This window comes from Geotrypetes seraphini, chromosome 4, assembly GCF_902459505.1.
Source record: "Geotrypetes seraphini chromosome 4, aGeoSer1.1, whole genome shotgun sequence".
Lineage (NCBI taxonomy): Eukaryota > Metazoa > Chordata > Amphibia > Gymnophiona > Dermophiidae > Geotrypetes > Geotrypetes seraphini.
In genome coordinates this window covers 236,586,276-236,613,151 of record NC_047087.1, presented here as the reverse complement: position 1 = coordinate 236,613,151, position 26,876 = coordinate 236,586,276, and the positions used below count along the sequence as shown (strand labels likewise).

The window sequence follows — 26,876 nt, the reverse complement described above, 5'->3', positions numbered from 1 at the left end:
TGTCCCCACGTGGATCACCACAACCGTATCTTCCTCTTCCACGCTGTCGATGATCCTGTTGATGTAGCTCACTATATCTTCTACCTTGGCTCCTGGTAGGCAGGTCACCAGCCAATCCTGTCTTCCTCCCACAATGTCAACTTGTCTGATGATGAAGTCCCCCACAATTGCTGTCCTCTCTATCTTCTCTTGCCTCTCTAGCCGCAGGTCCATGTCCCTGGTGTATGACTAGCTCTCCAGCCATAGGTTCGTGTCCTCTGTGCACTTCCATCTCCCCTCATCATGGCATTGGCTTGCACCAGAATTGTCTTCCTGTGGGTTCTTTCCGCTGTTTCCAGGTCTCGTTGCTGTGTCGCCTATTTCTTCCTTGTGGTTGTCCTCCAGGTGGTCCTCACTCACTGTAGGTGTATCATGGCAGCTCCACAGTTGTTGGTGATTTTCCAGGACCTCCTTGTATGCCTGCTTGATGAACTTCTCTAACTCCCTGATTTCTTCCTCAATGGTTTCCTCTATCATTAAGTTTTCTGCCTCTCTGTCCTCCTCTTCCACTACTCGAAGTGCTTCTACTTCCAATATTCTGCCCTCCAGGAGTATGACTTGCTTCTTCAGGACCTCCAGTTCCTCACATCGAGTGCATACGTAAGACCGCCTCCCAGAGGGGAGGTAGTCATACATATGGCAAACGGTGCAGAAAATTGGGTAGCTCAATATCCTGCTTCTGTCTGCTGCATCAATTGCTGGCCGCTTGCCGGTCTGTCGTCTGAAGTGGCTTCTCCTTGTGTATAAATCGATGTAGCCTCCTTGGTGTTACTGTGAAGTCCTTTTCTTGATTTTAAACCTGCTACCCCTGTTGCTTGTGTGTGTCCTCTGTGTCTGCTGTGATTGCCCTTTGCTACTACTGTGTTTGTTTATCTACTGCTTGTCTGTCCTGTTGCCCTTGTGGTACTTGCCTGTGTTTCTTCTTTACTCATCCCTTCTTAAGGCCCTTCGCAAAGGTGCTCTCGCTAAGGCGAGTGCCTTTAATGCTTGCCTTTGATGCTCGCTGAACGGCTGAGCACCGTTGGCTGAGCTCTAGTGGATGATGTCAGGGATGGGTGGAGCTACCTCTCGCTGATGCCCCTTGCTCTCTCCTGCCTTCCCTTGCTCCTTCTTCCCCTCTCCTGTTTTCTTCTCTGCTTTTCTCTCCTGCTTTTCTCTTTCTCTTTTCCTGACTCCTGCTTGCCTGCCTGGGATCTAATTGAAACAGGTCTAGATAAAAGTGTCCTCCTTTTTTAACTTGGGCATTTCTTCCCGTTCCATTATCACTGAAAGATGTCCTAATTTTGGGCCTTCCCTAATCCAACTCAAAACACGCCTCCAACATGCTCCCTTTCTATGTGGATGAAATGCAGTGTAAAATATCCAAATTCTACCTTTTGAAAATCATGATTTGGACATTTTTATCAGATGGACTTTTTGGGGGGAGGGGGGCAATTTTGAGACATTCATCTGCTTCAAAAATAGGTGCTGTGGAAGGGCATTTTCAAAACATACGTCTAAATCCGATTTGGACATATGGCGCTAGATGTCCAAAGTCGGCAGTAAGAAAATGCATATTTTCGAAAGGCAAACCACCATACGTCTAGACATATATTTTTTAAAATACTCTCTCTGGATATCCAGACCATTGGGACGCCCAGACCGTCAGGATGTCTATCTTTATACCATGTTTTCGACCAAACTTTTGTCCAAGTCCCAAACACCCAGAATAAGACAGCATTTTCATCTTTATTTTCATATCAATTAGCTAGATGGTGTAATCTATCACGAATAAGAATCAGATGTCAAACTAATTATGGAATATTTCTTAAGCTACTGAAAGCTTTTCTACTGTATTTCAGAAATTTATCAACTCTAATTAAGATAAGTTAGTTATGGTGTTTTGTTAATTCCCAGGAATGCCCGGTTTTGTTATAAGAGCCACACTGAACTCTAGAGGCTAATGTGGGATATAAATATCTGTGCAATGTAATGTAATAAAACAAAAAAAACTACTATTTGTGCAAGCTCAGTCAAACACATTTTCCAAGTACAAATATGTAAATCTCACCGGGAAATGCTTAGGCAACATATTCCTTAGTCTTGCGGTGCTATATCAATAAAAAGTACAGTGGTCCTGGACTGGATGTGTGAGTTGGGAGAGGGGCAATATGGAACAAAAAGAAAAGGTCCCATGTAAAAATGTTTGTCCAAGGCCCATAATGGGGGGGGGGAGAGGAGCCTTCAGGGGTTCCAGCAGGAGGGAGTGGGCATTCCTCCTGTCGGTCATCTTCGTGGGGGGTAGGGGGAGATGGATGGGTTCCCTGCTGCGGCCGCTATACTCATCGCAGCAGGGCGATTCCCTTGCCCGCGATCAGCTCAGCGGCAACACTATTCTCTAACCAGCGGCTGTATAATTGGCCAAAATTCCTCGCACCTGCAATCCCCCATCCGTTTCTTCTTCAGTGTGCATTTAATAACTGATGAAAAGGTGTGTGCAGTTTTTCTCATCAAACCAAATATGGCCAAATTCAGTAAATGGCACCCAACATTTGGCACCATTAAGATCTACAGAACATGCTTAGCCTGCTTCCTTTGAATAACTGTGGGCATGAGGACTTATGCCTGCCACAAACTGGTCTAAGTCCGTATATCCAATTTCTGGGAATGGCCCTGACCTGCTCATAGCCCCTCCCGTGGCCACACCCCAGTTTCTGTTGCACGCTATGAAATGGAGGTGCACAATAGAGAATGACACGGGGACAAATTTTTTCCCGTCCCCGTGGGAGCTCATTTTCCTGTCCCGTCCCCGTGAGTTATTTTCCTGTCCCTGCCCCGTTCCTGCAAGCCCTGTCCTCATCTATACAAGCCTCAAACACTTTAAAATCATAAGTGATCGAGGCGTGTGTGGTTAAGAAATGGGACAGCGAGAGCGACAAAACTCACGGGACGGGATGGGGAAATTGAGTTCCTGCGGGGACGAGGATAAATTTGTCCCTGTGTCATTCTCTTAACATAGAACAGGATGCAGGGCAGAGCTGCATGGAACTCCTAATCGGTGCCAATTAATTTCAATGACTGATTGCTAATGCTTAATTGTCTAATTAATTTATGTGCACATCTGTGATCTGCACTGAGATTTAGGGCAACCTATACAAAATCTGGGGGATACTGCTTTACTGATTTAATGTTATTCCTTTGTTCCTTACTTTTACCTGTAGAGTCCAGAAAGATTGTGGATATTACTAATCAACTTATACAAAATGCAGATACCCAAAGACAGATAATACAGGAATACACCAGCCTTAGAAGCCAAACATCCAGGAGACCACTTAAGGTATTTTGAAGTAAAGTGGCTATTATTCTGTATGAAAACAATCTGCTTAAGCCCAGAATAACACAATGATTTGAAACAACCATTTGGTGGCTTTAAGCTACAACTGGCTGCCTTAAAAAAAGGCTTCAAGCCACACAGTCCCATCCAAGTCTCTCTGCTTTTAAGAAGGAAAACATTTGCCTCATAAGAAAAGGTAATTAGGGGCATTGTAAACACCAATCCCTAATTTTGCAATTTAAGGGGTTTTATTTAATAATAATAATTATTATTATTAATAATAAAGGTAAATTTATTCTTCTTCACTGTATTAAACTGTTGCACAGCTGATCATTACATTGCATTTTGGGGGACTAAAACCACTTGACTTTTGACCCAGTGCATAACAGAACAGCCTTGAATTAATCTCCTTTAATGAATCTTGTATAATATGTTATTTCTATATTTATTATAATGTACAGTGTCAATAGTTAGATGCCACCAGCAGTATGTGGAAAATTTCAGCTTGCAGGGTGAAAGCACCGATCATTCGAATCAGAAAGGTACAGTTAAATGAAGTCACAGCAGATCTGCAAGCTTATTCCAGATGGCCAACAGAACAGATAGGTTTCTGCTTTTACACTTTAGCAGATAACCCCAACAGAACACAGTCTACTTTGGGGACATTATCACAAAATTGGGGAGGCCTGAGCCAGGTCATCCTGTGCCTGCCCCATCCTACCCCCTACCCCGTTTTTTCCCTTTCCCAACAAACTGCAGTCTAAATCCATGTTCTACCCTGCTGACCCAGTATGGTTCTTCTTTTTTTTTTTCCTTTTTATTTAATCGATGTTCAAAATTATATCAAATCACAAACAATTTGAACAGCAAAGGAAAATAAGTAAGCACTAAAAAGGAAAAATAATACCAACTAGGGAAATGAGGCAACCTCTAAACCTATGGGAAAAGTCTGGCTCTCCATTATACCTATTCGGAGCTATACCTTAACAACCGGAATTTCCCCTGATCCAAATTGGTATCTCTAACACTGGTAGATCTCTTCTTATTCTCTACCAAAATCTTGAAATGGTATCGGATCAAAGAAAACATATCTATGTGCTTCATAAGTCACTATACATCTACAAGGAAATTTAACAAAAACCTGCATTCCCAGACTGTGTGCCTCTTGGGCAACTGCCAGGAATTTCTTTTATCTTATGTAGCTTTACATAAATCAGGACAAATCCACAATTTCTGACCAAGAAATAAAACATTACGATAATGACAGTACAAAGTAAATATACAATTTTTATCTTGCTCGAAAAAGAAAAATCTCTAATAAAGTAGCTCTATTAGACTCTTCATTACCAGACCTCTCTAGGATAGCTGAAACATTGAGATTATCTAAGATGTTAACTCTTTCACCATTTCTTTGCCCTGATCTAATTGGCAAAGTATGGTTATTCTTATGTTATGTTCTTATTAGTGGAGATAATAGTTGAAAGTAGATTGCTAGGGAGAGTGTCTATTGGGGCTGTAGGCTGTTGGAGGAAGGAAGTGTTAAGTAAGGGGCATGTACTAATGTTTAGGGGAATACGAATGTTGGTTACAATGGAAAATATGAGTATTGAAAATGAATTTGTACGAGTTATGGAAATGCATGTGTTAGATTCAACCTGAAAATGGGCTCAACAATAGTACCTGTATAGCTATAACACCATTGAACACCAATTTTTGTTCCCTCAAAGAACCCTTGATTGCCTGAAAATTTTACATATATATTTACAAAGGCCTACAGGTAGAAGCCTTAATTTTGTATCCTAAAATTTCTCACTACCAGAGCCTGAATAATGAAAAGTTAGTTCAGTTGCAATATGTAACAAAGCAACATGCTGGAATATCTCAAGCACCAAAGGAAGGAAGAAAGCAGACACTTGAGAAGAGCATGGAACATTTTCATGTAAGATCCATTTATATAATGCTATAAAGTCATTTTAGAGGCATCTACATTGAAGTGGTGTACGTTCATGTACAGTAGGCATTTTTCTGTTCCTAGAGGGATCACATTTTCAAGCAAAAAAAAATTTAAGGCAGGGATTTTGACGCATGACCCTTGGTTTACAGTCCAGTGCTCCAACCACTAGGCTACTCTTCTGTTCTTCAAGGACATCTCTATGGTCAATTTAATAAGAATGCTGCTGCCAGACATTCCTGTGCCTTGTTTTCCCTGTTTATAAATTAAATGTTTCAGTTTATGAAATGATTATTCAAGATGGACAACTCCGGTGTAAGGATGTGCTCATGTATTTTTGAAAAGGAAATGCAGACGTCTTTCCTGTTCGAAAATTGTTGTGATATGGACAGGCTTTTTGGATGTTATAAGCAGGACATCCCAATTCTGACTTGGACATTCTTTTGAAAATGCCCCTGCATTCTGGTACAGTAGAATCAACAAAAAGTACTACTATAGGTACTATCTCACCGATTGATAACTTATTTATCACTGAGAGCACTTAGCTCTACACAAGTGTGTGGTGCAATGGTTAGAGCTATAGCCTCGGCACCCTGAGGTTGTGGGTTCAAATCCTACACTGCTCCTTGTGACCCTGGGCAAGTCACTTAATCCCCATTGTCCCAGGTACATTTGATAGAGTTGGAGCCCACTGGGACAGTTAGGGAAAAATGCTGGGTAATTTGAAATCCACAAAGAACTGTAGGATATGCATGCTATAAATTATAAATGAATAAATCTCTTGCTTATACTATCATTCAGACAAACATGCCATGATACAATTCATATTGTAGTTTCTCTGTAGTACTGTTGGTCTCACACTCTGAAATAAACTCTCCAGCTATCTTCATTTAGAGGATCCTACTATCAGTCATAAAAAAAAAAAGTTTAAAGTCTTATCTATTTCAGGATGCATTGGACTCTGAATAAAGTTGTTTTTTTTTCCCCCCTGCTGTATTGTCTTTTAGCAATGCTGGTGCTCTGGGCAGCTGTCTCCTGAATGATAAGCAACATACACCCCTTCCTTTACTAACGAGTAGCACGGGTTTTAACGCCGGCAGCAGTGGTAAGTGCTCCAATGCTCATAGAATACTTATGAGCGTCGGAGCAATTACCGCCACTGCCGGTGCTATGCGTTAGTAAAGGAGGAGGTCAGTTATGTAAAGTCTTTTTTTCTCTTCTTGTTTCCTATATTATTGATTTTTGAATATTATTGTATTTTAAGCTTTATATCTCTCAGTTTTTTTAAGATTTTATTTGTAAATTGCTTAGATGAGATGCCAAATAATGGTATATAAAGTTTCAAATAAACTGTAACCTGTGCATTGGAAGTTATGAAACCATTCTTTCCACATTTAAATGCCAGCATTTGTTTATGGAAGCTGCCAAGGTATGCTATCCTTTTTTTTCCCTATGCGTATAATTTTAATTCTCTTGCTAGACATGCCAACAAATACTGTATATGTGCAGGCATCTTTATATGTATTTTACTAAAGACTGCATTCAACAGAGCCTTTTGTAAAATACTCAGAAAATGTGAAATTCCTGTCTTGGTCATCCCTTTTTCAAGGTGGAATGCCTATTCAAAATGGGCCTTCATATGAATTGGTTTTTATATACAGTAGATATGCTATATGTATGGATCCATTGTCACTACTACAGAGTAATAATGTTTAAGAAAGGATAGAAAGAATTCTCAAGAGGGATATCTCCATGCAACTAATAAAAACACTTGCTTACTAGAACAGAATACTTACAGCGTCATGTAATGAAAACTGTGTTTAAAATCTGCATTAAATTTTAAACAGAGTATTCTTCTGTACTTCCAAGCACATTTCTTAATTGCTTCTGTCATAATGAGTTAATGAAATGCAGAAAGGAACAACTTAAAACTTTATGTTAAAATGACAGGAAAATAGAAAACTAGCACCAACCAGAAATAATGTGTAAAAAATAAAAAGTAACTAAGGGCCCCTTTTACAAAGTTGTAAATGCACCAAAGCCTATTCAACTCCTATGGGCTTTGGTGCATTTACAGTGGCAGAATTGTTACTACAGCGATGTAAAAGGTGCTCTTATGTAACTACTCAAGGTCACCCTTCTTCAGTCTGAGATTCTTCAGTGGAATTAACACTCTCCGCCTTTCTGCACCGAACCGTACCCACCTTTTCAGTGCTGCCTCATGCTACAGTGGTGAACGTACAAACCCAACTTACCATTGGGTCTCCACTTTTGCACTGTGGCAACATCAGTCAGTTCTCACCATGAATTCCACAGCCTGAGGGTGGGAAGCTTATCTCAGCATTTGCAGGGATTCTAGTCAAAATTATAAGCTAATTCTTCACATTAATCACATGGAATCAGGGTGATATTCTGTGCCCTAGAAATATACATTCAGGCCCTAATTCTATAAATAACACCTCCTAGATATTGTTGAGCATAATTGTCAATCATCCACTAGGTGCTGTTTATAGAACTGCGCCTAGCAGTACTTAAGTGGTCTTAGGCGCCACTAGGCATTGAAACCATAAGCACACGCCCATTTTTTAAGCCAGGGTTTTCTTGGCTTAAATGAGTGTGCCTGTCAAACCATGCCTAAATCTACTTCAAATCTGCCCTTAACCACACCTATTTGCTGGTAGGAACCTCGGTGTAAATGCCTACCTTGAAGCGGTAGACACCTCAAGTTAATTAATTTTTTAGTGATTTTTAAATTGTTTTTTTTAATGACACTTTCAATTATTAGGGCCGATTAAGCCAATTAAGAAAATTAAGTTAGGCGCCTAGATCGGCTAGATGCACCGATGTGGGCATCTAACTTTAGGTGTCATTTATAGAAACTGGTTCTCACTACCTTCATAACACGTTATGCTGATTTAGAGGGACAATAAAGTAGTAACGTTTCATGTGAATAAGCAAAGAATAGAGAGTGACACAGTAATCATTACCATGGTGATACTGCAGTTACTAAAGTAATTACTGTGATAATGGGGATGTGTCCAAGGTCCGCCCATTATTACTGCAATACAGTAGACCATTCCATGTTATTGCCATGGGAAGCCGATACCATGGTAATGGGGAACAAGCCACCCTCCCCTGATGTACTTTCAAAAACCTGGTGGTTTAGTGGTCTCTTCAAAGGCAAGAAAGATCCCTGTCTTTCCTACCCTCTGCCGCCACTGAACCTACTGTTAATAGAGTTTAAAAATGGCTGCCGAGACTTCATGTGGCAGCTTCACAAGACTTCTATGAATCTTGTGAAGCTGCCACATGAAGTCTCAACATTCATTTTGAAGGTACATCTGGGGTGGGTGGCTTGTTCTCCATTACCATGGTATCGGTTTCCCATGGCAATAACATGGAATGGTTTACTGTATCGCTAGGTCAGACCAGACCAGGGAAGGGGAGGGAAGAGGAGAGATGGCAGACAAAGTAAGGGCAGAGATGCTAGACCAGGAAAGGGTAGGGGCCAGACAGACCAGACCATGGGAGGGGATATTCCAAATCAGAATAGACCAGGGGAGGGAGATGCCAGCTTGATCAGACCAGGGAAGAGAAAGGGATGGGAGATACCAGACCAGAGAAGGGAAGGGGATAGGAGAAGCCAGACCAGACCAAGGAAGGGAAGGGCAGGGGAGATGATATACTGTGGGAAGGAGAGAAGAAAAATGACAAACCATAGAAGGAGCAAAGGGGAAGACAGAGATGTCAGAACATGGGGAGAAAGAGGTAAGAGATGGTGCACAGGGATGGGTGGGGAAAGGAAGAGAGATGGAAGAAATTCTGTTTATGGGAATAGGGTAGAAGAAAGATGGAGAAAATGGTACGCAGGGATGGAGGATGGGAAGGGCAGAATGAGGGAGGAGATGGTGCACATGGATAGATTTTATTTATTCATTTATTTGGATTTATATCTGGTCTTTATAGAAGAGCTCAGAACGGGTTCCAAGTTTACATATACAGTATAATAAAACATTAAAGGGTATAGTTATGCAATAACAGAACCAACATGAAACATTATCAGAAATATACACATTTAACAGCACTGTAAAATTAAATTAAATTTAATATCAGTAATAATATCCTGTCTCACCATTTAGTTCAAGATGGGTTAAATTCTCACTACCCTCTTTATAATCACTAATTCTTATTATGTTTTTCCTTCCTTATATTAAAGTTCCTGTAAACCGTGCCGAGCTCTATCTGTATGGAGAAGATACAGTATATAAACTTAAGGCTTAGTTTAGTTTACATTCAAAGATTATCTTATAGTAGTCAAGGGGGCAAGATATATACTGTAGATATATACTGTAGATGGGGATAAGATAGTATAAAGTTATTATAATAAATAAATGGATGATGGATAAACTGAATAAGTTGAATAAGATAAAAAGACACCTATGTGTCTTTGTAAAATAAGATAGAATAGCTATACACCTGGATGTTAACTGAGTCTAGACAAGAAAGAAAGTAGGGATGAATCCATCACATTCAGTCTTGGGTGTTTTAAGAAAACTCCAGACAGAGCATTTGAATTCTTAAAGGTATTGTAGAGCATGACAGTACATCTTAAATCATGACTTGATAGGACAATACATAGGGGAGCATGATAGTACTCAAAAAGCATGGCAATGGGAAGAAAAGACATGGGAAAAAAGCAGAAGTTAATGCCACAGATAGATGTAGGTTTGATCCAAACTGACCGGGGATTTTAAATTACAGTCCACTTGAGGGGGCAATACTTTCAAAATATTTTGAAAGATAGATGTAGGGCAGAAAGTGAAGTAGGAGAAAAAACAGCAAATGGATTAGAAGGCCCTGGCAACAGAGTTAAGAGCACATACAGAAGGAAGTTCAACCAGAGACTAGGAAAAGATGATTAGAAATATAAAATCACCAGAAAACAAAGGAAGGAAAAATTATTTTATTTTCAATTTAGTGATTGAAATGTATCAGTTTGAAAATTTAAATCTGCTTTCTATATTTTGCATTGTTCAGGAAGAAATTCATTCCTTTCTATTTCTCTGGTGTTGTACTGCACGCAGAGTCTGGCATCATAGGGTTTCATTTGTGTATATTAGTACTGTTAGTTTCTGGTCCTTTATTTGCATAGAGTTTATCTGTGTTCTACATGTGTGACCAAGGCCAAGTGTTCTGGTAGGACTGAAGCTTGCAAAGCATTACTGGTGTTATGGCCTCAAGTAGGAAGATATTTGTCTGCTCTCCTTCACCCCTTTTGGACCCAAACAGCCCTCACTTAAAAATGAGCAGATCTACACAGAAATATAAATGTTTTCATGCAGATCTGCTGTTTCTACCCTGTTTTGGTGCCTTGTATCCATTAGAATGCATCTCCATGCTGAAAATTCAGTGCTGAAGTAGCACCTAATGTTAGGAGCGACATATAGAATTCCCCTGTATCTCTCCAATTTAGCTCTGTAGTTACATACAGATCTCCCAGAACTTGGAAATTATGAGGACCATATTGAATTCTGTTAGAGTAAACAATTTGTAATGCAACAGTCCAAACCCCTTACAAGACATTCTTCTCGTGGCGAAAGGCACATCCTGTGGTCAGTCAGTCGGCACCTCTCCTTCTCGCTGGCACCTCTGTGCCTCCTTATCTTTCTGGCAGCACCCCTCCCCCAATCGGCGGTAATAGGAGGCTCAGGGCCACGGCTGTAGGACATCCGCACATGTGAGGACATCGACATGATGTCATACATACATGTGTCATCATCACGTCGATGTCGACACATTTCCAGGTGCCCTCCAGCCGCAGCCCCGAGATTAGTGTGCTGCAGCTTAAAAAGTTTGCGACGCACTGAATTAGAACAAGAGTGGAAATGATCTGTAATGCAAATGTATTATCATTTTATATCATTAAGTAACACTTTCAGAGATCTTGTTCATGCCCTAAATCTTCTTTTCCCCAATAAAATGGCCACCACGGGTGTTTTTGTTGTGGGGGGGAGGGTTTGACCTAGCTACCAGGTGTTCACTAGTAGTATCTGCATATTAGGTAAAATTATCAGTTTACCCACCAAATGGTGATGGCTACATTTAGATCACAAAAAATTTATGAGAACTTCTCCCCGAGTAAAAAGATGCTTGCTTGAATTCCATGCTGAAAGTTTGTGAACCCCTCACCCCACCCCCAGAATGGCTATATTTTAGCACAATTTATATCTGTCGCTTCTGTCTCTACAACATCACCAAAATTTGCCCCTTCCTCTCTGAGCACACTATCCGGACCCTTGTTCACACTCTCATAACCTCACACTTAGATTACTTCACTCTACTTCTAACTGGTCTTCCGCCCCCCTCTCCCCCCTGCAATCTGTGCAAAACTCTGCTGCACGACTCATCTTCTACCAACCTCGCTACATTCATGTCACCCCTCTCCTTAAATCACTTCACTGGCTCCCTATCCACCTTCGCATATGGTTCAATCTCCTATTACTGACCTGCATGTTCATTCTGCTGGCCCCCCAATATCTCTCTTCTCTTTCCTTATATGCTTCCCAGAGATCTCCATTCCTCAGATAAACTGCTCTTAGCTGTACCCTTTTCCTCCCCTACCAATTCCAGACTTTATTCCTTTCATCTAGCTGCCTCTCTATACCTGGAATAAATTACCTGAGTTTGTCTGCCAAGCCTTGTTTAAAAGCAGACTGAAAACCCACCTTTTTGATATAGCCTTGAATCCATAACCCTACTCCCCACCGCCCACCAACCCAGCCAGCGGATTAACCATTACCCTTAATTGTATTCATGACACCCTGTTTGTCTGTCTTGTCTATTTAGATTGTAAGCTCTTTCGAGCAGGGAATGCCTTTTTTTTATGACTCTGTACAGCGCTGCGTACGACTGGTAGCACTATAGAAATAATGAATAGTAGTAGTATGTGAAAAAAAAATAAAATAAAAAAAGTTATCGATTCAAACATGTAAGTTTTTCAGATTGCTTATGAACCTAATCTAATCTAATACACAACTTATTAATTGCACTATACCAAAAAGGTTCAAGGCGATATGCATTCAAAGAGGCCGTAAAATCTATTGGAAAATACAAAAGCAATCAATAATTAAAATATCATCATACATTAATATTACAATATCATCATACATTAATTATCAATATCAATATGTATTATCATACAAAATTAAAATATCATCATACATTAATATTACAATATCATCATACATTAATATAACAACGTTTTTACATTTTTACAAAACCGTAAGTAATTGATATCAGTCCTGATGTGAACAGGTAGAGTAATGTAATAGCAGCGTAAGCAAAGAGGAGTTTGCATCCTGGCCATTCTCAGTGTTTTGGACCTGCTACCGTAGTCACCTTATCCCAGAGATGTAAGGTTTTCAATATGTGAACTTAAGAACTGACGTACTGGATCACGCCACCAATCAAACCCAGTATCCTGTTTCCAACAGTGCAGCAAACACCTGACAGGATTTTATGTGTGATTTTGATACCTGATGTTTCATTTCCAGAAAGTGTTATCAGATGCAAAAGAAGCAGAGAAAAGCATATTCAGAGACATGCGCATGTGTGAAAATTTATGGCGAAAACAGGACAAATTTGTAAACAAATTGCAAGAAAATTTAACAAAACTGAGAAAAGAGAATAGTGCCCAGGTGAGTAGTTGTGAGTGGAAGTGTAGCCTAGAGGTTAGAAAACAGCTTAAGAAACGAGGAAGCCAGTGTTCATATGAACACAAGAGTTGCCACACTGGAACAGACCGAAGGTCCATCAAACCCAGTATCCTGTTTTCAACAGTGGCCAACCCAGTACCTGGCAAGATCCCAAGGAGTAAGACAGATTTTATGCTGTTATCCTAAGAATAAGCAGTGGATTTCCCCAAGCCATCTCAATAATGGCTTATGGACTTTTGTCTTAGGAAATTATCCAAACCTTTTTAAAATCCTGCTAAGCTAACTGCTTTCACCATAATCTCCATCATCAAATTCCAGAGTTTAATTACACATTGAGTGAAGAAATATTTTCTCTGGTATGTTTTCAGTCTACTACTTAATAGCTTCATTGCATGGTCCTTAATCCTAGTATTTTTGGAAAGAGTAAACAAGCGATTCAGTTCTACACTTTCCACTCCACTCAGTATTTTATAGACCTCTTTCATATCTCCCCTTGTGCCATCTTTTCTCCAAACTGAAGAGCCCTAGTTGCTTTAGCCTTTTTTTCATAGGGAAGTCAGCCCATCCCTTTTATTATTTTCATTGCCCTTCTCTGTACCTTTTCTAATTCCACTATGGGCTCCTTTTACTAAGCTGCGGTAGCGTTTTTATCACGCGTTGCAGATTAGCTCGTGCTAACCTCGCGCTACGTGGAAAAACTAATGCCAGCTCAGTGGAGACGTTAGCATCTAGCATGTGTAGCATTGTAGTGTGCGCTAAGCATGCACTAAAACCGCTAGCGCAGCTTAATAAAAGGAGCCCTATATCTTTTTTTGAGATATGGTGACCAGAATTGAACACAGTATTTCAGATGTGGCCATACCATAGAGCAGTGTTTCTCAACTTCTTTAAGCCAAGATCCCACCAACGGAGTATCCTCGCCCTAGACCCTCCCAAGCCCCACCCCAGATTCACCCAAGCTCCGCCCCTGACCCCATCCCATAATAATAGTACTAATTGTAATGCAATTTCTTCCATCCATTTTTCATATACAATGAATATAATCTTATTAATATATAATGGTAACCACAAAATTAAAAAAACATAAAGCATACTGTATGCAGAGAAAATGTTAATTATCTAATCTAATCTTCATTTTATATACCGAATCTATTCCCTAAGGAGCTCGACTCATTTTACAGTTCATTAAAAAATGAAACATAACAAGTAAAAACTGTGGGATAAAAACACAAATGGGTTAGATTAGATGGATGGAAAAAGTTAGAGAAAAGTACATTGAATTGCTTAAAATTACTATACGACAGCTAAAATCAAATTAACTATTGTGAAAACAACCAGGTTTTTAAACTTTTTCGAAATTGAAATAATTGATCTACCAGTCTTAGAGAATCTGGAAGTCCATTCCAAATTCTCACCAATTTAAAAGTAAAAGATTTACTAAGCTTCCCAGTGCATTTAATACCTTTCAGAGAAGGAAATGCTAATTTGTGAATTATTGTAATTCTTGAATAGCAGGATCTAAAGGAATTCACACTAAGGGGAATCAAAGAGTCAGATATTCCATAAAGGAGTTTGAAAACCACACATGCACACTTGAACTATATGCTATGATGGACCGGAAGCCAATGGAGTTTTCTCAGCAATGGGGAAATATGGTCGTACTTTCTCTTTCCAAAAATAAGTTTGACTGCTGTATTCTGTATTAACTGGAGAAGATCTAAACTGCCCAGTTTAATACCCAAATAAATAGAATTACAGTAGTCCAACTGGGCCAACACAGTGGATTGTACCAGTAATAAATAATGTTCTTGATAAAATAGTGCCCTGACTTTCCTCAGCATGCACAAACTAAAGAAACATTTCTTTGCTAAGGAATTTATCTGGTCATTAAAAGTGAGAGAGGAATCCAGAATAATACCCAAAACTCTAGAAGTGAAGTCAAGTTGTAATATAATATTTGATTTCAATGATTCAGTTTCATTTGAATGGAATTCGCCCAACTCTGGAGCTTAGAGATTCAGCTATCTTTGCCTGTAACCAGGTCAGTGAAATCATTTTTGACTTCCAATAAAATAAAAATGTCATCCGCATAGGTAAAAATAGATTCTGCAGGCAAAAGACAGAAATTTTTTAAAGACATCATATAGATACTAAATAAAATAGGTGACAAAGGAGAACCTTGCAGCACCCCACATTTTGGTATCCATGAAGATGAGGCCTGGCCCTCTAAGCATACCTCATAAGAACGTCGCGAAAGAAATTTACTAAACCAATCTAGAACCACATGGGTTAGTCCTATGTCAGCTAACATATGAATCAAAATATCCTGATGAACCACATCAAATGCAGCAGACAAGTCAAATTGGAATAATACTGCATATTTATTCTGTAACTGTAAATTTTGAATTTTTGCAATTAAAGATATCAAAAGAGCTTCTGTACTGAAATTAGGTCTAAATCCATGTTGAAAAGGTAATAGAATAGAAAACTTCTCTAGATAGTTGGAAAGTTGTTTGGAAATAATTGATTCCAACATTTTTATCAGTAGAGGTATATTTGCAATAGGACGATAGTGGGAAGAGACTGAGGGGTCCAAGTCAACCCCTTTCAACAAAGGTGTTAGAACGATTTTACCCATCTCCAATGAAAAATGGCCATTACTGAGAGTATGATTTAGTAAGGAAGACCAAGTGATGGCCTGTAAAGGAATATTACCATAAAGATAGGAAGGGATCCAAATACAGCTACAACTTTTCAATTTTTCACATAATTTTAGGACTTGAAGCTCTGAAACAGGATCAAATGCCTTCTAGAGACGGTCCGTGAAGATTAGTGTAGGTTCATCAGAACCTAAAGTAAAATCATCAAAATTAATGGCTGGAAAAGTATCTCTAATAAGAGTAATTTTGTTGTTGAAAAATTTTTCTAATTCCTCTGCAGTTGGAGTATTATTATGTTTTGGTTTTGTATTTAATAAAGATAGGGATCGCCAAAGTTTAAAAAGAGTGCTACTTTGATTGTTGGATTTAATTATCTTGGAACCATAATAATTCTTTCTTGCGGTTCTAATATCCAAATTATATTTCTTAATGTTAATTTTCCAATTCCTCTTATCAGAATCTAAATTAGTTTTTCTCTATCTTCATTCCAATTTTCTACAACCCTGTTTTAGTGCCCAATGGTGGGGTAAATACCAGGGAGCTGAATGAGTATAGCTCACTATTTTAGTTGTTGGAGGAGATAATGTTTGAGAGATACTTTCAGACAATTTTATCCATTCTTTCAATGTATTTTCTAATATTTTATCCATGGAAATATCTGGTAATATATTTAATAATTTAAACCAGAAAGACTCCGGATCAATTTTTTCCTAATAGTTTTCGTTCATTTCTGTGACTCATTTTCGTTTAAAGGGGACATAAATATGGGAAGACAAAAATGTCCAAGAAAATGATCTGACCAAGGAACTTTTTGCCAGTGGATCTCATCTAAATTGGTATGATATTTTGTGTGATCTGTGAAGTCTAACATGTGACCTTTCTCATGTGTAACAGCTTTTGATGGCAGAGCTAGATTAACAGAATTCAATAGGGAAATAAAATCTAAAGTGTCTTTGAGATATCTTCCAAATGAAGATTAATATCACCTATAATCAGCAGCTTTGAATATTTTAATTGAGCATTTGTTATAATGTTAATAAAAAGTTCTGAAGAATTCTTCCAGGCTACCGGAGTTTGATAAAACAGAAGTATACCTAGCGGATCTTTAGATAATTCATCATTAAATCTAATCTAATCTAATCTAATCTAATGCTTAGTTTTGTATACCGAGACTTCAATCCAGGAAAGCTCGACTCGGTTTACAATGATTAAGTTAGGCCAATAAGGGCATATAGAGAATTATCAAGAAAGATTAGTTTCCAAAATGTTTAGCAAACAGAATGGTTTTCAGAGACTTACAAAAAAAGGGAAGGGAACCAGAACTTCTTAACTTGCTTTGTCAACAGGGGATAATGTAAAGAATGACCTAACAATTATTCCCAAACCTCCACCTCACTTATCTTTCCTAAAGTTAAAAATTCTATGATAAACCTGAGTAGCAACCACAAAGAACAGTAAAAAAGTCTAATGGACTTTCAGAGTGACCCAGTCTGTCTAAAGCACTCAAATGATAATAAATAGTTATAATTACAAATATGTGAGAGGGATTCTCAGTGTGAAGGAAAAGCGAAGGTAGAATATTCTCCAGCGTTTACACATACAGGTGAAGATATAATAACCTCCACCTGCACACCATCACTGAATCCCTCTTGTGTGCTCAACTCAATCATAAGTGAGAAAACTAATACAGTGATAAAGTAAATCACAAATTTAAAGTGCTAAAGTAAAGACAGAGTGGGACACTGAAAGTCCCCCAGCCGACTCCTAGATCAAAAAAACAGACTTAGCTTGAAGGCATGGTCTAGAAGATTGAAGACAAAGGCAGGGCTACAAAATCCACTGCCAAATCAGGTTCTACCAAGCCCGATTTTGGAGACTCTGGGTCCCTTCCTCAGGAACCTGTAGCATTAAGCGGATTCCAGTCATTAGGCCATAAACGGCATAGGAAGCAAGCCAGCTGGCAAAAAGGAGGAGGAGCTAACAGAGCAGCAGGCAAGATGCGCTTAAAAACTGAAAGGGAAGAAATGTCATAAAAAGACAACCAATCACAGCATCAGAAAAATTGGCCAATACGCTAAACAATAGTGTTCCATTCAATGCATTCGTTGAGGCTGTGGGGATGAAATGCATTGAGTTCAAAAATCCAAAACTGTTCCCGCAGCTGGATACGTGCAAGTCTATCCCCCTTAAAATCCACAGGGAGTTGATCAATGATAAACCATGTGAGATCGGCAAACCCATGGCCCTTGTCCAAACAATGGGGAACCATGGGGGCAGATGTGGTGGAAGTATTGAGCCGGCTCTTATGTTCTGACAGTCTAATTTTTACTTTGCGGCTAGTCCGTCCCACATACACCAGGTCACACAGGCAGATGATGACATAAACAACCCATCAAGATAAACAGGTAGTATGTTGTCTTAACTGGGAAATAGGATGACACCAAGAGGAGATAGACAAAGAGTTGAAACATACTTTACAATGACCACAGGGTTTGTGACTGCCCCGCATCCGCGGGTTGTTGCCTTACGATTGACTCAACAAATTGCCCAGATTCTTAGGACAGGAAAAGGCAATTCTGGGTACATCTTTAAAGTTGTCATGTATATTCAAAATATGCCAGTATTTCCTGATGATATTAGCTACTGCTTGAGCTTGATTCGAAAAAGAAATCACACACACTTGACGATCAGCAGAAGATGTGTTGTGGGAATCTAACAGTAGATCAGGATTGGCATAGCGTGCTCTATGATATGCACATTTAATCACCCAATCAGGGTAGCCTCTGTCCTTGAAGCGATGCGTTAAAAGTTTGGCTTGGAACATGAATTCAGTGGTGGTGGAACAAATCCGCCAAATTCTGAGAAATTGGCTAATGGGTACAGACTTTTTCAGTCTAGCAGGATGACAACTGGAGTAATGGAGGTAAGTATTACGGTCAGTGGATTTTCGGTAAACAGAAGTAGTCAGTTTGTTAGCAGTTTTACTGACCGCAGTGTCCAAATACGTTATTTTTTGTCTATCCACCACAGCCGAAAATTTAAGATGCACCTCCAACGAATTAAGCCAATTTAGGAAATCCTGAAATTTTTCCACAGAGTCTGACCATATTCGAAAAATATCATCAATATAATGCAACCACAACGAGACAGAGGTCATCCACCTAGACGGGTATAGAAATTTTTCTTCAAAAGCTGTTACATAAAGATTAGCAACACTGGGGGCCATGGCAGTACCCATGGCTACCCCATGAGTTTGGAGAAAAAAATCACCTTCAACTTCAAAGAAGTTTTTTTGAAACACCAAAGTGGCAAGTTCTATCAAGAATGGTTTGGAAATCCTATGGTCATTGGGAAGAATAGACAAAGTGGCATCCACAATCATCTCATTGGGTGCCTCCGGGTCCCCTTGACCCTAACATCAAGGTCTTTCGGGATCTGGTGTTAAGGGATATTGATGCCTTAGCCAAGTCCCCCCATAATAGGTTCACCAACTAAACGCACATTCAATATGTAGCAGAACGACACTAATCTTTTGATTAAACCCGCTGATAAAGGGGGTGCAGTTGTGGTTCAAACCAAAGCTCAATATGTCGCCCAAGTTCAAGCACATGTTTTGAACACCTCATGGTATACTAAGTTGGATACTGACCCTGCTCCAGCTCTTCAATTGGCTATTTCTAACATTGTCCAAACCGCTCTTACTGATAATGTTGTCACCTTTCAGATTTTAAGCACGTCTTACCTGCTGCTCTGATAGCTCCTCCTCCCTTTTGCCGGCTGGCTTGCTTCCTGTGCCGTTCATGGCCTAATGACTGGAGTCCGCTTAATGCTACAGGTTCCTGAGGAAGGGACCCAGAGTCTCCAAAATCGGGCTTGGTAGAACCTGATTTGGCAGTGGGTTTTGTAGCCCTGCCTTTGTCTTCAATCTTCTGGACCATGCCTTCAAGCTAAGTCTGTTTTTTTGATCTAGGAGTCGGCTGGGGAACTTTCAGTGTCCCACTCTGTCTTTACTTTAGCACTTTAAATTTATGATTTACTTTATCACTGTATTAGTTTTGTCACTTATGATTGAGTTGAGCACACAAGAGGGATTCAGTGATGGTGTGCAGGTGGAGGTTATTATATCTTCACCAGTATGTTTAAACGCTGGAAAATATTCTCCCTTCGCTTTTCCTTCACACTGAGAATCCCTCTCACATATTTATAATTATAACTATTTATTATCATTTGAGTGCTTTAGACAGACTGGGTCACTCTGAAAGTCCATTAGACTTTTTTTTACTGTTCTTTGTGGTTGCTATTTAGTATATTTTGCAGTATCTTTGTTTTTGGAGTTATTTTTGCATGATAAACCTGAGGACATAGCTCATTTTGAGTAAATGTATCTTTCTGATTGATCCAAGTTTCTGTAATAAACATCAAACCAGGGTCAGTATCTAAAAGTAGATCCTTAATAACCTGTTTGATACATAGTGACCGGACATTACAATAAAATACTGGTACTGGTGTAAGAGATTCTATATACTGATTCACTTCCCTGTAAGAAATGTTAATAGGTCTAAGAACATCCTGTTTTTTTCTGGTGTTTACCCTTCCACAATAATTTTTTCTATTTCTGACAACCAATGGGATTTTTTGACCCAGGCAGATATTAGTGCCAAGGCTGTAGTCAAGTGGTGTGGAAAGGGAAGCAGCAGTTGAGTAAATTAAGTTAAAATTTAAGAGAATTAATAAACATAATATCAATGAGATTGAATCCATCATTACAATTTGGAACTAAAAATGAAAACTACCTAAAAAGAGATTCAGCCATCAATAAATCTAATCAGTTAAGATATCAATTGATGATAAATATGGTTAAAAACTGGTGTGAGTAAAACCAATAAAAGACCTATAAAAATATATAAATAGCTGACAATAGGGGAAATATCTAATAATGAAGGGTATATGGTACAGTATCTAATAAGTAACAAAATCTAAGTATTAACTTCTATATCCTGCAGAGGTCTAACTTAGAAAATTTGTCTAGAACTTAAACTTAATCATTCAAGCTGAAAATTAGCAGCTATTAAAATTCTCCTCAGAATATGATAAACTCATATGTCCAGAATAGGTGTCATTTAAAGAAATTAAATATAAATTTGCCTTCATTTTTTTTTCCAAAGAGGTCAAGGCAGATGACTTTAAAATATGCAATCAGTTACAACTATAGAAAAATAGACAAATATAGAGGAAAAATATAGACAGCAGATATAAATTCATAAAACTGACACATTTTGATCATTAAATTGAAAATAAAATTATTTTTCTTACCTTTGTTGTCTGGTGATTTCCTTCTGATTGTGCATCCAATATTTCTTACTTTCTGCCTCCTGCATGCTTCCTCTCCTCCGGACCCCATTCCCTTCCCCAACCAACATCTCTCTCTCTCTATCCCTCCATGAGTCCAACTTTTCTTCCTCTCTCCTCCATCCCTATTGGCAATATGTCTCCCTCTCTGTCTTTCACTATCCATCTGTCTTGAGAGATCCAGGCATCTTTACCACCCCCCTCTACTGCCACATCCAACATTTCTCCCTTTCTCATCCCCCCAGATCATGTGCATTTTTTACCAGTGCCCATCAGCCCTATGCCCATTTCTCCTTCTATCACCCCTCTCCAAGGCCACATTTCTCCCTCTAGCACTTTGTCCAATATTCCTCCTCCTTGCATCCCCTTCAAACTGTCCTCTCCACCACCATATCCAACATTTCTCCCTCTCATCTTTCTATTCCCCATGTTTCTCAACCTCACTCCTCTCTCTCTCTATGCCCAATTTTTCTTTCTTCCTTTCCCCTTGTGCACCATCTTTCACTCATACACTCATGCCTATTAATTCTCCCTTTCTATTCCCTCCCTTCTGTGTCCCATTTTCATGCCCATGCCCCTTCCCTTCCTTCTGTGTCGAGTTCATGCCCCCTCCCCCTTCCTGCATTCCACTTTGTTCCAAAATTAAGTTGAACACCGGAGATCCTTTCCTGTCCCAACCGCACGCCCCTCCCCCGAAGCCAACCTGTCCACGGAAGCCACAGGCGCTGCCGGGAATCCTTGCCCACCTGCCCCTGCTGAAGCTGCTATCAGGGATCTCTCCCTGTCTCCCTCCCTGCCTATCTGCCCGCCCACCGTACCACCCTTCACCTCCAAAGTGGACCCTGTTAATTTGTTAGAGCTGGACTCACTCCATCCTCCCCCAACAGGGAGCTCAGAGAGGTTCTGGCAAGTCTTATTAAAGACTTGTTCAACAAATCTCTGGAGATGGGAGTGATTCCTGGGGATTGGAGGAGAGCGGATGTGGTCCCTATTCATAAAAGTGGTCACAGGGAAGAAGCAGGAAACTACAGGCCGGTGAGCCTCACTTCAGTTGTTGGAAAAATAATGGAAGTGTTGCTGAAAGAAAGGATAGTGTTCTTCCTTGAATCTAATGGGTTACAGGATCCGAGGCAACATGGCTTTACAAAAGGTAAATCGTGCCAAACGAACCTGATTGAATTTTTTGATTGGGTGACCAAAGAGCTGGATCAAGGACATATGCTAGATGTAATTTACTTAGATTACAGCAAAGCCTTTGATACAGTTCCTCATAGGAGGCTGTTGAACAAACTTGAAGGGCTGAAGTTAGGACCCAAAATGGTGAACTTGGTTAGAAACTGGCAGTCAGACAGTTAATGGAAGTTGCTCGGAGGAAGGAAAGGTGAGTAGTGGAGTCCCTCAGGGTTCGGTGCTGGGGCCAATCCTGTTCAATATGTTTGTGAGTGACATTGCTGAAGGGTTAGAAGGAAAAGTGTGCCTTTTTGCAGATGATACCAAGATTTGTAACAGAGTAGACACTAAAGAGGGAGTGGAAAATATGAAAAAGGATCTGCAAAAGTTAGAGAAATGGTCTAATGCCTGGCAACTAAAATTCAATGCAAAGAAATGCAGAGTAATGCATTTGGGGATTAATAATTGGAAGGAACCGTATATGCTAGGAGGAGAGAAGCTGATATGCACAGACGGGGAGAGGGACCTAGGGGTGATAATGTTCGAAGATCTAAAGGCGAAAAAACAGTGTGACAAGGCAGTGGCTGCTGCCAGAAGGATGCTGGGCTGTATAAAGAGAGGCGTAGCCAGTAGAAGGAAGAAGGTGTTGATGCCCATGTACATGTCATTGGTAAGGCCCCACTTGGAGTATTGTGTTCAGTTTTGGAGACCGTATCTGACGAAGGACGTAAGAAGACTTGAAGCGGTCCAGAGGAGGGTGACGAAAATGATAGGAGGCTTGTGCCAGAAGACATATGAGGAGAGACTGGAAGCCCTGAATATGTGTACCCTAGAGGAAAGGAGAGACAGGGGAGATATGATTCAGATGTTCAAATACTTGAAGAGTATTAACATAGCACATAATCTTTTCCAGAGAAAGGAAAATGGTAAAACCAGAGGACATAATTTGAGGTTGAGGGGTGGTAGATTCAAAAGCAATGTTAGGAAAAATTCTACTTTATGGAGAGGGTGGTGGATACCTGGAATGCGCTCCTGAGAGAGGTGGTGGAGAGTAAAACTGTGACTGAGTTCAAAGAAGCGTGGGATGAACACAGAGGATCTAGAATCAGAAAATAATATAAAAAATTGAACTAAGGCCAGTATTGGGCAGACTTGCACGGTTTGTGTCTGTATATGGCCATTTGGTGGAGGATGGGCCGGGGAGGGCTTCAATGGCTGGGAGGGTGTAGATGGGCTGGAGTAGGTTTTAACGGAGATTTTGGCAGTAGGAACCCAAGCACAGTACTGGGTAGAGCTTTGGATTCTTGCCCAGAAATAGCTAAGAAGAAAAAATTTAAAAATTTAAATTGAATCAGGTTGGGCAGACTGGATGGCCATTCTGCTGTCATCTACTATGTTACTATGTAACAGCAACTCTGAGCAGGGACGGTACATGTAGCGATTCACACGCTGCACATGGCTGGCCCACAAGCCTTCCCTCTGATGTCAATTCTGATGTTGGAGAGAAGATTCTGGGTCAGCTATGCAGAGTGTGAGTTGCTGCCTGCGTCCCTGCAAGGAGCGCTGCTGGGGGAGGAGGGAGTCAGTCTGGCTCCAATTAAGTAACAGGGTCGGCTTCAGGGGTGGGGGGGGGTGCAGCAGGTGGGCAGACAGGCAGGGAGGGATCCAGGCAGTGGCTTCAGCAAGGGGTGGGCGAGTGGACAGGGAGGGATCCCCAGTGGCGGTGGCCAGGCTGCGTACCCGCAACAAGCGGCCCATGTACCCCCAAGGATACGCGTACCGAGTGTTGAGAAACACTGTCATAGAGCAATACAAAGACATAACATTTTCATCTTTGCTTTTCATTCTTTTCCTGATTATTCCTAACATTCTACAAGGCTTTCTTAGCCACTGCAGTATACGGAGCCAATGGTTTCAACATATCCTCAATGATGACACCTAGATCCTTTACCTGGGTGGTAACTCCTAACGTGGAACCCTGTATCAGGTAGCTATAGTTCAGGTTCCTCTTTCCCATATGCATCACTTTGCACTTGATCACATTAAACATCATATGCCATTTTGATGTCCAGTCTCCCAAGGTCCTCTTGCAATTTTTCATAATTCTCTTGCAATTTAACAACTTTGTATCAACAACAAATTTAATTATCTCACTAATTATTCCCATTTTTAGATCATTGATAAATATGTTAAAAAGCACTGGGCCCAACAAAGTCCTCTGGGGAACCCCCACCATTTACTCTTCTCCATTGAGAATATTGACCGTTTAAACCTACTTTCTGTTTTCTATCTTTGAACCTCTTCTTAATCCACAATAGAACATGTCCTCCTATCCTATGACTTTCTTATTTCCTCGGACATCTTTCATGAGGTACTTTGTCAAATGCCTTTTGAAAATCCAAATATACAATATCGACCGGCTCACCTTTATCCACATGTTCATTCACCCCTTCAGAGAAATGTAGTAGAGTCGTGAGTCAAGAGTTCCCTTGACTAAATCCAAGCTGGCTTTGTCTCATTAATCCATGCTTTATATATATGTTCTGTCATTTTGTTCTTCATAATAGTCTCTACCATTTTGCTTGATGTCAGGTTCACCGGTCTATAATTTCCCAAATCACTACTGGAACCCTTTTTAAAAACTGATGTTATGTTGGCCACCCTCTAGTCTGGATTTTAAAAGTAAATTACAAATTCAAATCTTAATCTCCTTTTGGCCTTGGGCAAGTCATTTTACCTTCTGTTATTTCAGTTCAAGTTAGATTGTGAGCCCACAGGGGAAGGGGGATAACTCCTGTCCTTGACTGTAACTCACCTTGAGCTTGGCTTTGGAAAAGGTGATGCTTAAATTTGTTCATAGGCTGTTGATATTAGTACTGGTTATTGCCGATCAATAAAAAGAAACTCTACAGGCTTCTTAAATCTGCTAAAATGAAGGGGAGGAGGGAACCCCTAACTCTAATATTCATTTTCTTTTGAAGATGAGAAAAACAGTATCAGAAGGAAACATGAAGGAAAGAATCCTTCAGGACCAAATCAGTAAAGCCTTTGCCGAGTTAACAAAGGTAGGTGCTGAATGCAATACAATCTTTTTTGGTTTCTTTCTTGCACACAAAAGATACTCACAAGTCAGCATAGGGACCAAGGAACTCAGAGAGTAGACCTCTCATGAATACCCAATGAATCTTAAAAACACTCTGGCATTTTCCCATAAAATGCTTAAGTTACTGTACTGCTTTTCAATTAAAGATTATGGGGGCATTTCTGGAACTTTGCTCCAAGATGTAGGCACCACAATGGGGCGTGCTTAGCATTAATTTTATAATGGCTAATGTCATTATAGAAAACTAGTGCAAAGCCACTTTGGCATGCCAAAATATAGGTACACGGATTTATGTAGGTCAATGGTTGGAATATGTGGGCATGCCCAAGTACATCATACAATGTGTATAACTGATAGTATCTTATAATATGCACACATTGCTTGGCGACATCCCCTTGGCCCAACCATTCTCTGCCCACATATATGCCCCCTCACAGATATAGGCTAAGTGACTTTGGCACATACATTATAGAACAGTGCCTGGAACAGTGAATGAGAGGAATTGTCATTGGTGCATCTGACGTGTATAGGTGTTATGCTATAAGATAGATGCATACTTACCCCCAGATTTTATGCAGTGTGACCAAAGTTGCATGCATAAAACTATGCACAGTGCTGATTTGTACATGTAACTTAATTGATTAACAAACCAATCAGTGTTAATAATTAACAAGTAATTATTGGCATTGACTAAAAAATTTACATGCACAACTTTTTAAGCGTATTCTATAAAGCAGTGGTCCCCAGCGCTGTCCTGGAGGACCACTAGCCAGGCGGGCTTTTGGGATAGCCCTAATGAATATGCATGGGGCAGATCTGCATTCCTATCATCTTCATTACATGCAAATCTCTTTCATGCATATTCATTGGGGCTAGCCTGGTGATCCTCCAAGAGAAGGCTGGGAACCACTGCTATAAAGTGTTGCAAGTAAACTCTATTGCGCAGATCTCAAAAGTGACATGGGGAGGGGCAAAAGCAAGTCACGGGCATCCCTAAAAGCTAGGTGCACTGTTACAGAATATATCTGATCCTCACACAATTTAGGCAGAGGCATTTAGGCCCATTTTTCATTGGCATAAACTGACGTGTCTAAACATTTGTCATGCAGATGGGTGCTACTGTATTCTATAAATTGATCATATCTCCGGAGGCAGTTTATAGAATAGTGCTATTACCCTTCATTTGTGCATAACCCAGTCCATATGGTGGCAGTCAGAAGTTTTTTAAACACTTGGACCTTTCTGGAGGTGTGGGAGGAACGCATGCTGGCCGGTACTGGAATGTGTACTAATCACCTACTAGGCATGTCCTTTTGTTTTCTCCTTATGCCACTACTCATCCAAAGCACTAAACACTAATGCATCAAATCCTTTTTTGTTATGCTTACACTACCTTTGATTTTTAAAGTTACTGTTACAATCACTTCACTTTTTAATTTATAATATATGTCTCTCGGATACACTTTGATTAGAAAGAAATGTACACTTCTCCCTCCATATTCGTGGGGGTTAAGGGCAAAGCCGGCCCACAAACACCAAAAAACCGTGAATAACTATTCTATCTTATTCACAGTAT

At 40.0% G+C, this 26,876-nt stretch overlaps 1 protein-coding gene across 1 annotated transcript in view; it reads left to right on the top strand.

The window, feature by feature from the left end:
• Positions 1-26,876, top strand: part of LOC117359748 (outer dense fiber protein 2-like) — an 81,849-nt gene that overhangs the window by 43,677 nt on the left and 11,296 nt on the right. Inside the window, exons 10-13 of the mRNA XM_033942966.1 lie at positions 3,240-3,355; positions 5,172-5,291; positions 12,857-13,000; positions 25,179-25,262. Of these exons, the coding sequence (XP_033798857.1) occupies positions 3,240-3,355; positions 5,172-5,291; positions 12,857-13,000; positions 25,179-25,262 (464 nt within the window). The remainder of the gene's footprint in view (positions 1-3,239; positions 3,356-5,171; positions 5,292-12,856; positions 13,001-25,178; positions 25,263-26,876) is intronic.